We start from the raw sequence: 12,671 nt of genomic DNA, 5'->3' as shown, positions 1-12,671 counted from the left end.
TCCATAGGCAACTTAATTCAGGCACTTCTTAACTTCTAAGGGCTGGACTTTGTAAATTAATTCTTTTAACATAGGGCAATTTTTGTTTATCTTTCAAATGTATGTATATAATGAATGAAATTGTACAGTGTTTTCAAAAGAAAAATTTGTGGAGATAAAAGGAGCAGCCTTGTTTAGAAAAATCAGTTTAGTCCTATACTGATACAGCTCAACTTTTGAGATTAAAAAAATAATTTCTTTTTATAAAATAACAGAAAAGAGTAGGGTATTTGAATTAGATAATTTCCAAGGGGAATATAATGAAATGGTTATGTCAAAAAAGGAGAAGTCTTGACTTCCTCACATTGCAATTATAGTTCCACAGATTGTTGTCCAAATATTGCACCTTCTCATGAAGAAAGAATGAGAGAAACTCACTTCCAAAACTGAAGCAAGCAAAAATGGTGATTGTCTCAGGGAATGTTAATAGTAAATCAAATCAACACAAAAATTGCCCCATCACCTAAACATGTGAAATCCTCGCCTCAGTGAAGTTAAAGGCAAATCTCCTATTCATTTTGGTGGAACCAGATTGTCATCCTAGTTCTCATCAACTTGCATAAAGGCCAAGTGAGTGTAACTCACTCATCTCCTGGGTGTGCTGGTGAATATCCTTTAGTAGTACCGAGACCACTTAGGCTACGTCTAGACTACAAGCCTCTTTCAAAAGAGAGTGTCTAGACTGCAACCACTTCTTTCAAAAAAGTGAGCCGCTTTTTCAAAAAGAGACCACCTAGGCAGTCCGGATGCTCTCTTTCGAAAAAGCCCTGTTTGCATTCAAGAACACCTTTTTTCAAAAGAGCACGTTCGAAAAAAGGCATTCTTCCTTGTAAAATGAGGTTTACTGCGGTCGAAAAAACCCGCTGCATTCTTTTGATTTAATTTCAAAAGAATGCGGCAGCAGTCTAGACACAGGGGAAGTTTTTTTGAAAAAAGGTCACTTTTTTGAAAAAAACCCTGTAGTTTAGACAGACCCTTAGGGACTAATTAGTCTTCTACAGAAGATTCACAGGACTCATGTAGTAGAAGCTCATGCATTTTGCTTTGGAGGTTCCCAGGTTCAATTCCTCCTAACAACCAGGGTTTGTTGGTGTTAAATATGCATAAAAATGTGCTTGCAGTATTGATTAACAGGTTAACAGCACAAAAAACAACTACAAGATTAAGATCCATTGACGTGGCAGGCCTGTATGTGGGGGTGGGGGTGTGTGCAAAGGGTGTGAAAGCACCCCCTCCCATGGTCTCCCAAATAACCATACTCCAGCCAGCCAGGGGAAGGCAGGAATGGCATGCTGTCTGAGCCTCCGTCCCTCATGGTGTGGCCGGTTGGGGGAAGGCTGCAGTTTGATTTTCCTGCTTACTTGGGGGACCATAGGGGTGCATTCACACACTTGCGGCCCACATTTACAAAAAAAGCACCCCCCACTGAATAAATACCAAACATTAATGCCAATTTTAATTAAATAATATAAGTCAAAAGCATCATGCTGCACTTCCCACTAGCCTATTCAGGGTCACTGTACAACCTAACCCTAGCACAAATGAGGCATAAAAGCCTCTACACAAGGCCATTCTCCCCATGTCATCCTGATCCTGTGAAAGCTTACTGCAGGGTGTCAAGGCACAGGCATCCTTACAAAAGTCTTTCACAAGTGGGTACATTTCACCCTTTATGAATTCAGTCCAATTATTACTGTATGGAAGGTAATGAGCGCTTGTTCCAGCTTGCCCCTTATTTTAGTATCTTTCTACAGAAACATGCATTTTAAAAGCATACATGCTTCACCCAGTGACAACATTACACTATATTTGGGGAAAAAATGAAGTATTTGATTCATGAGATATATCTTGACATTTTATCAGAACTGATTTTTTTCCCCTCCTTTATAAGACAATACTAGTAGTATATTTGTATTCCCAAAGCACTGTGCATACTTTGGCATGGTTCTGAATAGTTTATTATACAATTATCCCTTTTTCATTCTCATGGTGTTGCAAAGTGAACATAACTGGAACACCTTTAGACATTTAAGCCCAATCTTGCAAACAAGTACATGCATAACTTTATTCATGTGAATAGTTTCACTGACTGCAATTGGATGAGTCACAATGTAATTTTACATGCCTCATTAAATGTTTGCAGAATTAGGGATACATTTTATTATATTTAGTTTAACGTTAAGAGTGTTACAATTTATTAAAATTGCAATCAGTAAAAAGACTTGTATCATTAAAACTTCTTGTTTAAGATAAGGGTAAAAGTCAGCAAGTAACAAACTCCAATTAATCAACAAATGCTATATAATATACATATCCTGAAGCATGGTTCACACACTTCTCCACAGATGGTAAAGCAAAGAATAGTAAAAAGTTAAGTTAAATAAATTATACAGTAAAACCCCGATGGTCCGGCATCTGACGGTCCGGCACTCCTGATGGTCCGGCACCATCAGGAACCCGGAAGTGCTCCGGGCAGCCGGACCATTGGAGCTGCTCTGCCCCCAGCTTCCCCAATTCAGCCGCTGCTAAAACTGACCAGCGCTGAATCTGGGAAGCAGGGAGCAGAACAGCTGGAGTGCTGCCGGGTAGGTCCAGTAGCACTGCCCCTCGGGGCTGCGGGACCAACCCAGCAGCACCCCAGCTGTCCCGGATTCAGCCACTGCTGAAATTGACCAGCGGCTGACTCCAGGAAGCCCGAGACAGAGCTGCTCTGCCTCTGGCTTTCTGGAGTCAGCCGCTGATAAGTTTCAGCAGCAGCTGACGTGGGGACACCTGCGGCAGAGCAGCTGGGGTGCTGCTGGGTTGGTCCAGTAGCGCCGCTCCTCGGCGCTGTGGGACCAACCCAGCAGCCTTCCAGCTGCTCTGCCCCATGCGTCCTGATTCAGCCGCTGCTGAAACTGACCAGGGCTGACTCCAGAAAGCCCGGGGCAGAGCAGCTCTGCCTCTGGCTTTCTGGAGTCAGCCACTGATCAGTATCGGCAGCGGCTGACTTGGGGACACCTGGGGCAGAGCAGCTGGGGTGCTGCTGGGTTGGTCCAGTAGCGCCGAGGAGCGGCGCTGCGGGACCAACCCGTCAGCACCCCAGCTGCTCTGCCCCAGGCGTCCCCAAGAGCAGCTGGGGTGCTGACGGGTTGGTCTCGCGGCACCAAGGGTCGGCACTACCGGACCAACCCAGCAGCACCCCAGCTGCTCTGCTGCAGGCGTCCCCGATTCAGCCGCTGCTGAAACTGACCAGCAGCGGCTGAATCGGGGACTCCTGGGGCAGAGCCGGACTATCAGAAGGGAGGGCTATGCGGGGGTCTGGGGTAGCATACCCCCACCCCACTCCAGACCCCTCATAGCCCCCCCTTCTGATAGTCCGGCATAGCTGATAATCCGGCACCCCCTGGGTCCTAAAGGTGCCGGATTATCGGAAGTTTACTGTATATGGAGAACTATTAGATCATTTTGTCTCCCTCTGCCAGTACAGAATTTCTCCATATAACTAGAGTTGTCAAGCAATTTAAAAAGTTAATCACAATTAATCATATGATTAAAAATCATGATTAATCATGGTTCACCATACAATTAATTGTGCTGATAAACAATAACAGAATGTGTTAAACACTAGGATTGTAAGCGACTAGTCGAGTCAAGTAGTGAGTCGACTAGTCGCTTCCCTCCCTTACTGCTTCTATCAGGGAAGAGCAGGAGTTGGTGCTGGGGTGAGGTGGCTTGAAAGGTAGGGTAAAGAAGGCAGAGGGTAAAGAAAGCTGCCTATGGTTCTTGTACACTTCAAAGGGAGAGGCACAGAGAGATAGCCAGTGCTCCCCTTATCAACTAACCGAGTAGTTGATGGAAATACCATCAATTACTCAATTAGTCGATTAATCAAAATGTAACATCCCTATTAAACACGGAATACATAGTATATAATGCTCACTTTATTTTTATCACAAAAATTTGCACTGTAAAAAACATTTCAATTCCCTCATTACTGTACAAGTACTGTAGAGCAATCTCTTTATCATGAAAGCTGAACTTACAAATATAGAATTATGTACAAAAATAACTGCATTCAAATACAAAACAATGTAAAATCTTTAGAGCCTACAAGTTCACTTCTTCAGCCAATCACTCAAACAAACAAGCTTAGATACATTTAAGAACCTAAGAACAGCTGTACTGTGACAGACCAAAGGTTCATCTAGATCAGTATCTTGTCTTCCAACAAGTAACTCAGAAGGAATTAACAGAACAGATCAAGTGATCCATTTTCTATCACTCATTCCCATTTTCTGGCAAACAGATTGAGTTAATCACATGAGTTAACTGCTATTAATTGACATATGTTGCTGAGTTGTTGTTCTTCTCTGGGGTAAAGTATATTCCATAATCTAAAAATTTAGAATATTTTTCGTGATATTTGGCCTGAGTTTTCATTTACTTAATTTCATGTCATTATTACACCTTAATTAACTGTTTTTCTCCTTGTCAAGATACTGTGGGATGACCTCTCCATACATATGGACAGATGCCACTCTTCCTGCAAGAATTCAGCACCTAGACAAAGACCAGTTGGATCAAGCTTAATTTAGATAAAAATTGAAGTAATAGACCAGAAAGGCAAACAATCAGAGAAGCTACTCAGATTTCTGACTTCTATCTACCCTGAAATTGTCAATACACCATTAAGTCTCTATTATTATAAGTTACCATTGTGTGAAGTAACAGCAGTAACATCTCAACTCCTCAAACTTGGCAAATGACTACTTCCATTGCATTCAGAAAAGACCCTTGCTTCTGTAACCTGGGCATTTGTTGGATCATAACTGCACTATTGTAAGTCTTCATACCTACAGCTGACAATCAGGGCCAGACAAAAACTTCAGAGTCTGTGCATTATCTGTTGGCCCATTTATCAACATTTCCAAACAGTCACAACACCAAGGGTGCATGATTTCCATTGGCTCCCTGTCTACTTTTGAGTCATATTAAGGTTTGGTTCCTGATTTTTAAAGTTTTCAGTGTGCTGGGATCAGTCTTCCCTACAAACCACGCCCTCTGTTGAGACCCAAAGAGATTGCTACTCAGAGTGGGGTGATGTGGAGAACAGATGTTCTCAATAAAGGCTCTCTGTGTGGAACTCCCTACTTAATGGGGATTGAGCCCATGTCCAACCATCTTAAGATCTGGATGCAAAATTTACTTTTTTGCACTGACACTTCTTCAGTGACAGTAACTAAAGAACATTAGAAAGTAGAAAAAGAGCTTTCAAGCAGCTGGATGGTACCTTTGGGATTCAGGGTTATGCTACTATACATTTTTCTATTCCAGGACCAGGATGCTAAAAATGATGGATGCCTTGCAAATTCCCAAGCAAGTTTTTTGTGTGTGCTCATATCCTTAAAATATGCAAATGTACACTTTTGCAGGCAATTGTATCTACCTCAGCATATCCTCATTCAGAAAGGATATGCAAAACACATTCATTCAAATTATTTCAAATAAAGGCTGTTTTAAATTGCAGAAGTGTAAAGCACGACAGAAATAACGTATATTGAGCAGGTATGTTCTAATTAGCATCTGCCTCGTGAACAGTGAATCATTAGACCAATTATTATGCTAGCCTGTATTATAATTCAGAATTGATTAGCTGCATTTTCTAATGATGCTTAATATAGGCTAAAGAAAATTCATTTAATTATTTCCTCTGTCATGGTATAGATATTTCAGTCACTCTCTGCCCTAATCAGTTTCAGAGATGGAATTCTGTAATCTCTATAAAAATAAGGTCATTTTTGCTATCCAATGTCTAAGAGTTGATAGTAACCCTGGGTATGTCTACACTACCCCGCTAGTTCGAACTAGCGGGGTAATGTAGGCATACCGCACTTGCAAATGAAGCCCGGGATTTGAATTTCCCGGGCTTCATTTGCATAAGCGGGGCGCCGCCATTTTTAAATCCCCGCTCGTTCGAACCCCGTGCCGCGTGTATGAGGAGTAACGGTAGTTCGAACTAGGAAGCCTAGTTCGAACTACCTAGTTCGTGCCGCGTGTAGCCGCGCGGCACGGGGTTCGAACGAGCGGGGATTTAAAAATGGCGGCGCCCCGCTTATGCAAATGAAGCCCGGGAAATTCAAATCCCGGGCTTCATTTGCAAGTGCGGTATGCCTACATTACCCTCCTAGTTCGAACTAGCGGGGTAGTGTAGACATACCCCCTGTCATCTTCTCTTGGGCTGTGTCTAGACTGCAGGGCTTTTTCGAAAAAAGTAGCCTCTTTTTGAAAAAACTTCACCTGCGTCTAGACTACAGTCGCGTTCTTTCGAAATTAAATCGAAAGAATGCGGCTTTTCCTTCGACGGCGGTACTCCTCATTTCACAAGGAAGAACGCCTTTTTTCGAAAGTGCTCTTTCGAAAAAAGGCATTCTTGAATGCAAACAGGGCTTTTTTGAAAAAGAGCATCCAGACTGCCTGGGTGCTTGCTCTCATTCAAAAAAGCGGCTTGCTTTTTCGAAAGTACTGCTTGCAGTCTAGACGCTCTTTTTCGATAGAGGCTTTTTTGAAAGTATCTTTCGAAAAAGCCTCTTTCGAAAGAGGCTTGCAGTCTAGACGTAGCCTTGGATATCTACTAGAGATAAAAAATCCCATTTAATTAGTTATCTGGTTAAACATTATATTTAACTGGTTAACTGATTTAACAAGGGAGAACTAAAGTGCCGCTGCCCATGGTGAGCTGTGCCGGGCCTGCTGCAGATGGGGACTGCTCCAGCCCCTGCTGGTTAACTGTAACCGGTAAGCATCACTGAGTGATGCTTAACAGTTACCAAAACCAATTAACTATTTACATCCCCATTATGTACTCTCCACAGTTGCAGTACTCCCAAGCAAATGTAGACTTCTTAGTATAGCTTGGTTTGTTAATATTTTCATTCTTCTTCATACACAGTAAGACTTACTGTTCTCTAGCATTTTTTTCCATTCAAGCTTCTGAACTGGTACTATCTGAACCAACTGTCACATATCCACTTCTGTAGTTGTCCTCTCCTTACTAAGGAGGTTAAAATGCGGTTAATTGACTAGTTGACGGAATTTCCATCCACTAGTTGATAGGCACATCCGCATTCCTCCTTTGAAATCCTGCTGGGGATGTTGTACATTTCAAAGGAGGAACACAGAACTCTGCGTACAGCCCGGGACCATTGGGAAGTCCCACTGACTCCAGGCTGCATGCAGAGTGCCAGCTTTGAAATGCACACAAGTCCCCAGCAGGGGCTTTTGTGCATTTCAAAGCCATGGAGGCCGGGGTCAGCAGGGGCTCACAGTCCACCACTGACCCCGGGCTCCATGTTATGGGCTCCCCTGCCCCTTTGAAACTGCCGCCTCCCTGCGATTCAGAGGAGGAACAGGGGGGCCTGGGCTGACCCCAGGTTCCATGTGATATTTCCTAGGTCCTGGGAAAATGCTGCGGGGAGCCCAGGGATGGCTGGGAGTCCCCAGCCGAGCCCGGGCTCAACTGCAGCTGCCCCTTTGAATCACGCGGAGGTGGCAGGCTGCTCCTTTAAAACACTGCCTCTGCACAATTCCAAGGGGCAGCCATGGAGCCCGGGGTTAGCTGGGGACTCCCAGTTGACCCCGGGTTCCAGGGAAGTGCCGTGTGGAACCTGGGTCAGCTGAGGACTCCCGAGCTGATCCTGGGTTCCGGGGAAATGCCGTGGGGAGCCCAGGATCAGCTGGGGATCCCCAGCTGACCCCAGGCTCCAGGGCTGCCCCCTTTGAATTCCCACAGAAGTGGCGTTTTAAAGGATCAGCTGTGCAGCTGCCGCCTTGGGGTTTTAAAAAGCGATCTTCTGGGGTTCTGTTTAGCAGGTCTAGAAAGGACCTGCTAAATCAAATGCCAATGGCACCGGTTGACCCAGTACTGGTTTGCAAGGAGTAAGGAAAGTTGATAGGAGAAACTCTCCCATCGACCTCCCACAGTGGGGCCACCACAGAAATTCAATTTAAGGTACATTGACTCCAGCTATGCTATTCTCATAGCTGGAGTTGAGTATCTTATATTAAATCCGCCCCCTTCCTCCCTCCCCCGTGTAGACATGACCCAAGTAAGAAAAAATTATAGCTAAGCAAAAATCATTAAAAAATTAACATTTTTCTGTATCCTGATTGTGCACAATTATAACACTCCTTGCAACTGCCATTCAACTATTTATTTTTTTAAACTAGATTTAACTGCAAACTTCCCATGCTCATTTGAATAGGTACCTTTGAACATCAAGCCTTCACATTTGTAGTTAGTTGGATGACCACGCATATCATACCAAAATGTGACAGTTTGCTAAGCATTCTAATGTTTAAAATGAGCTCTAATGTATACTTTAATGAAATATATAAAGTCTCCATTTAGGCTACTGTGGATATACCTTTCATGGCTAACCAATATACTTAATAAGAATCTAATGCTTGCACAAAATATATTGAAAACAAAAGTTATAATTGAGACAGATTGTAAAATGCAATACATTTTAGGCAACACCACTCAAAATTATAACAATTTCCTTGCTTCAGCCCCACACCTCCTTTTTTTTTTTCTTTTTTGGTGTGGTGATGATATAAAACTACAGGTTAATGGAACAAGTATTTAGAATCTTCTAAAAGTCCATGTTGTTTCAGGAAGTGTTGTCGACATAAACATGTACATTTCTATTAAAAGATGTCTACAAAAAATCTTTCCTAGTAGCTCTGCAATGTCTAAGGACCTAATGGCTACGTCTACGCTGAACAGTTATTTCGGAACAAGCTATTCCAGAATAGTTATTCCAAAATAGCTTAGTTCAAAATAGCACGTCTACACTGCAGGGAAGCCTCAAAATTAGTCTGAGGCAGGCTTCCCTAATATAGATGTGCTATCTCGAGTGAGAGCCCCAGGAGGAGTAACTTAGAATGGCCCTGATGAGGGGCTATTTCAAAATAGCAGAAGTGGAGCGTTTTATTTCAAAATAGCTATTTTGGAATAGGCGTTATTCTTCATAGAATGATGTTTGCAGAAGTCAGAATAAGCTGTTAATTATTTCAAAATCATTTTGCAATAATGAAATAATAGTTATTTCGGAATGATGGCCATTATTCCAAAATAACTTTGCTGTGTAGACAAACCCAATCTGTCCCACACTGCACTCAATAGAAAAATTAGTGGCCTAAGAACTGAAAACAAAAAGCTGTGCTGTTGTGTGATATTTATAAACCTGTCATTTCAAAGTGTAGTAATTAGTGAGTTTTGTTCATGCTTTGTCATTACCATGTTCCTTACTTACTATGCAGGCTAAACTCTCACTGACTTTGCTAGGTATATGATAGTAGGAGCCTAACTGTTGTGTTTCTACTTTTTAATCTCATCTATTTATTTTCTTTGGGCTTTGTATTGGTATCCCTGAGCCTGTTACCTGAACACTTCTCATAGCAAGGGACTTGCTGTCATTGAATATTTTACTCTTCTTTCCCTGGTTATAAAATAGCTGTATTTAGGGTTTTGCCTTTTGGAGGTGGAGTGAAAGAAAGTGAGCACAGTATGTGTTGTTGCAAGTGTTTCTCATCAATGAACATTAAGTTCAGTTTGGCTGTCAAAAAACATTATAGAACACATTAGTTTTAAAATTCAATCATTCTGCAAGGGACTTTTTAGAATTTGTATAAATATATGAAAAATATTGAAAGTTGTTCCATATACACATTCAGAGTACGACTAGACTACAGGCTTTGTCAACAGATACTGTCGACAAAGCTTCTGTCAACAAAGAGCGTCTAGACTACATCCAGTTCTGTTGACAAAGCAAGCTGCTTTGTCGACATGAGAGTGTAGACGCAAATGACAGTGTAGATGCAACAACCCTGTTGACAAAAGGCGTTATTCCTAGTAGAATGAGGTTTACAAAACTGCCAAGTTCTGTCCACGTTATGTCGACAGAACTCGGCGGTAGTGTAGACGCAGGTATAGTTATAAAAGTGGACTTTTGTCGACAAAACCCTGTAGTCTAGACACACCCTCATATACAAACTTCTGTAATCAATATTTTAATACATACACTGGACTACCCTTAATTTTGTAAAAATATTACACGTACAAAGACAAACTCCTCCCATATGTAAACATAACTAAGATTTTGAATTATCTATAATTAAGAGATGTGTATTTAACTTTAGACACTTCTGAATCCATATAATACTAATACTACTAATTCTCAACTGCCTAGACATTAAATTTCAGACTTAGAGCTCATTTGAACAGCATTGTCTGGAGCACTCACTCAAATTTACAGTAATCGCCCACAAATTCATTAAATACATGAGAGACCTGATTTTCAATTACCCTACAACTCCAGCAGCATAAAGGGGCTGTAAGTGGCTCCAAGGAACATTTCCATCATAAAGATGTTCCAGTAAACAGGGAAGGGGGGCATGACTGGAGTATGCCACACTAGGACTGTTCTCCAGTGGCAGCCTTCTGAAGGCTGGAGGTGCCCTGAAGCTTGCCCCAACTCACACTGCAGGCAGAAAATATGAGGAACTGCCATGAAAAAAAAGGTCCCCTTTCTCTTCCTTTCCCATTTCCGTGCTGAGCCCAAGAACTAGAGCACGAATGTGGAGCAAGTTACCAACAGTTAAGGCAGCTACTGAAAACACACCATGTGCATTTTATGAACTCCTTTTTACCCAGGAAGTTTCTTTCTGCCGCAGGCACAGGGTGACTGTTACTTTTATGCCCATTAATAAATTTATTGATTTACACACAAAACATGTTGACACTAGCAGTCCCTGTTTCTATGCAAGGGATTATTGAAAGTAGGCAACTATCTTTCAGATGAAATGTTAAGGGCTTTGTTTCTGGAAGAGAAGGTGTATGTGACTTGATGGATCTGAATGTGAGCCAAGAGAAGCCAGCTGTATTTGTAAATGTGAACATTGTGCAAACAAGCAACCTACCCTCACTTGTAAATAGTATTTTGATCACCTCCCCCTCCCCACACACACAACCAGCTTTGAAGCAAAATGCAGGACAATGTAGCACTTTAAAGACTAACAAGATGGTTTATTGGATGATGAGCTTTCGTGGGCCAGACCCAAGCTCATCATCCAATAAACCATCTTGTTAGTCTTTAAAGTGCTACATTGTCCTGCATTTTGCTTCAACTACCCCAGACTAACACGGCTACATTTCTATCACTAACCAGCTTTGAGTTTCACAACGGTGGGGCGCTGCCCGACCGAACTACGGGCGATTCAAAGTTCCTTCTGTAGCCCTGGGTGGGCTCTCTCCCCGTGCCAGGCTCTGGGCTGATGGAGGCGAGGCACGGCCGCGGGTGCGCAGGGGACAGGCGGACTGGCACACAGGGTGAGGCTCCGCAGCGCCTGGGGGGGGCTGCCCAGGAGGGAGCCGGTAGGTTGGGGGGAGAAGGGGTGCGAACGGGCGGTAGGTGGGGGGAGCGGCGGGGGGTGGCAGGGCAGGGGGGGGAGCGGCAGGGGGGGAGCGGCGGGGGGTGGCAGGGCAGGGGGGGGAGCGGCAGGGGGGGAGCGGCGGGGGGTGGCAGGGCAGGGGGGGGAGCGGCAGGGGGGGGGTGGCAGGGCAGGACGCGCAATACCTGCTTCTGGCGTGCCCGGGCTCCGCGCTGGCGCAGAGGGCTGAAGGGGGAGACCTGTCATCGTCCCCTGGCCCCAGGTGCTGCTGCTGCGGCTGCTGCTTCTTCAGGCGCCAGTGGCTGAAGGCCGAGCGCTTCTTGGGCTCCCTCTCCGAGGGGCTGCTCCCGCCCTGCCGCTGCGGGGACGGCGGCTCCGCGCCCATCTCCGGCTCCGAGTCCTCAGACTCGCTCCAGTGGAAGAGCTTCCCGAGCCGCCTGAGGCCCCGCTTCTCCATGCCGAGCGCGGCTGGCGGGGAGGTCGCCAGCGAGTGAGGGCGGGGGAAATCCGTTTGCCTTCGCGCAGACGGGTGGGAGCCGCAGCACCCTCTAAGGACCAGCTCTGGGCTGCCCCAGGAGCTCCGAGCTTCTCGCAGCAGCTGATGCTGCAAACCCCGCCCTCCCCGTCTTCTCCCAGGCACTGCGGTTCCCAACTGTCCCGCGGCGCAAAGCGAGCTGCAACGATTTCCTGATTTTGATTTGTTTGTTTGCCTAACAAGGCAGCTCCCGCCTCTCTCCTCTCAAACCACCGCCGTCTAAACCCCTCCCCACTGAAGAAGCAGCACAGTAGCAGAGCCACCGTCTATTGCACAGGAAGGGAGAGGTTTGCATTACCTGTGTGTAGGGTGCAAATTATACATTATCTTGTTGTTGTCTGCTGAGCCCGTTTGCCCAGGTCCCTGTGTCACTCGCTTATGCAACGAGTGCTCTGACAGCTTGCTCCACCACTGTACACACAAGGTAAGTTTCTACCACCCAAGATAAAGAGATTTGGCTCTGCAGCACAAGAGAGCACTGAAGATAGCAAATGAGACTGCCAAATCTATCAACTTTGAGATTTATTTATCATCTACTATTAGTGCTTTAGGCTGGTGGGAACTATAATTGTCCAACAGACTTAGCTATTTTTTAACATTGGCCAAAATTTTTGAAGTTACCCAGGCCTAGATGTAACTCTGCACCTAAATGTTAAATGGCCTG

General features: G+C 44.4%; 1 protein-coding gene across 1 annotated transcript in view; it reads right to left on the bottom strand.

Moving 5' to 3' along the window:
* CRYBG1 (crystallin beta-gamma domain containing 1) overlaps positions 1-12,125 on the bottom strand; it is a 149,268-nt gene extending 137,143 nt beyond the window's left edge. The window contains exon 1 of the mRNA XM_075923953.1: positions 11,658-12,125. Coding sequence (XP_075780068.1) covers positions 11,658-11,929 — 272 coding nt within the window. The 5' untranslated portion in view covers positions 11,930-12,125. The remainder of the gene's footprint in view (positions 1-11,657) is intronic.
* Between the last annotated feature and the right edge of the window lie 546 nt (positions 12,126-12,671).

Source organism: Pelodiscus sinensis, chromosome 3 (assembly GCF_049634645.1).
Source record: "Pelodiscus sinensis isolate JC-2024 chromosome 3, ASM4963464v1, whole genome shotgun sequence".
NCBI lineage: Eukaryota > Metazoa > Chordata > Testudines > Trionychidae > Pelodiscus > Pelodiscus sinensis.
Note: the sequence above shows the minus strand (reverse complement) of the source record. Positions and strands in the feature narration are given on the sequence as shown.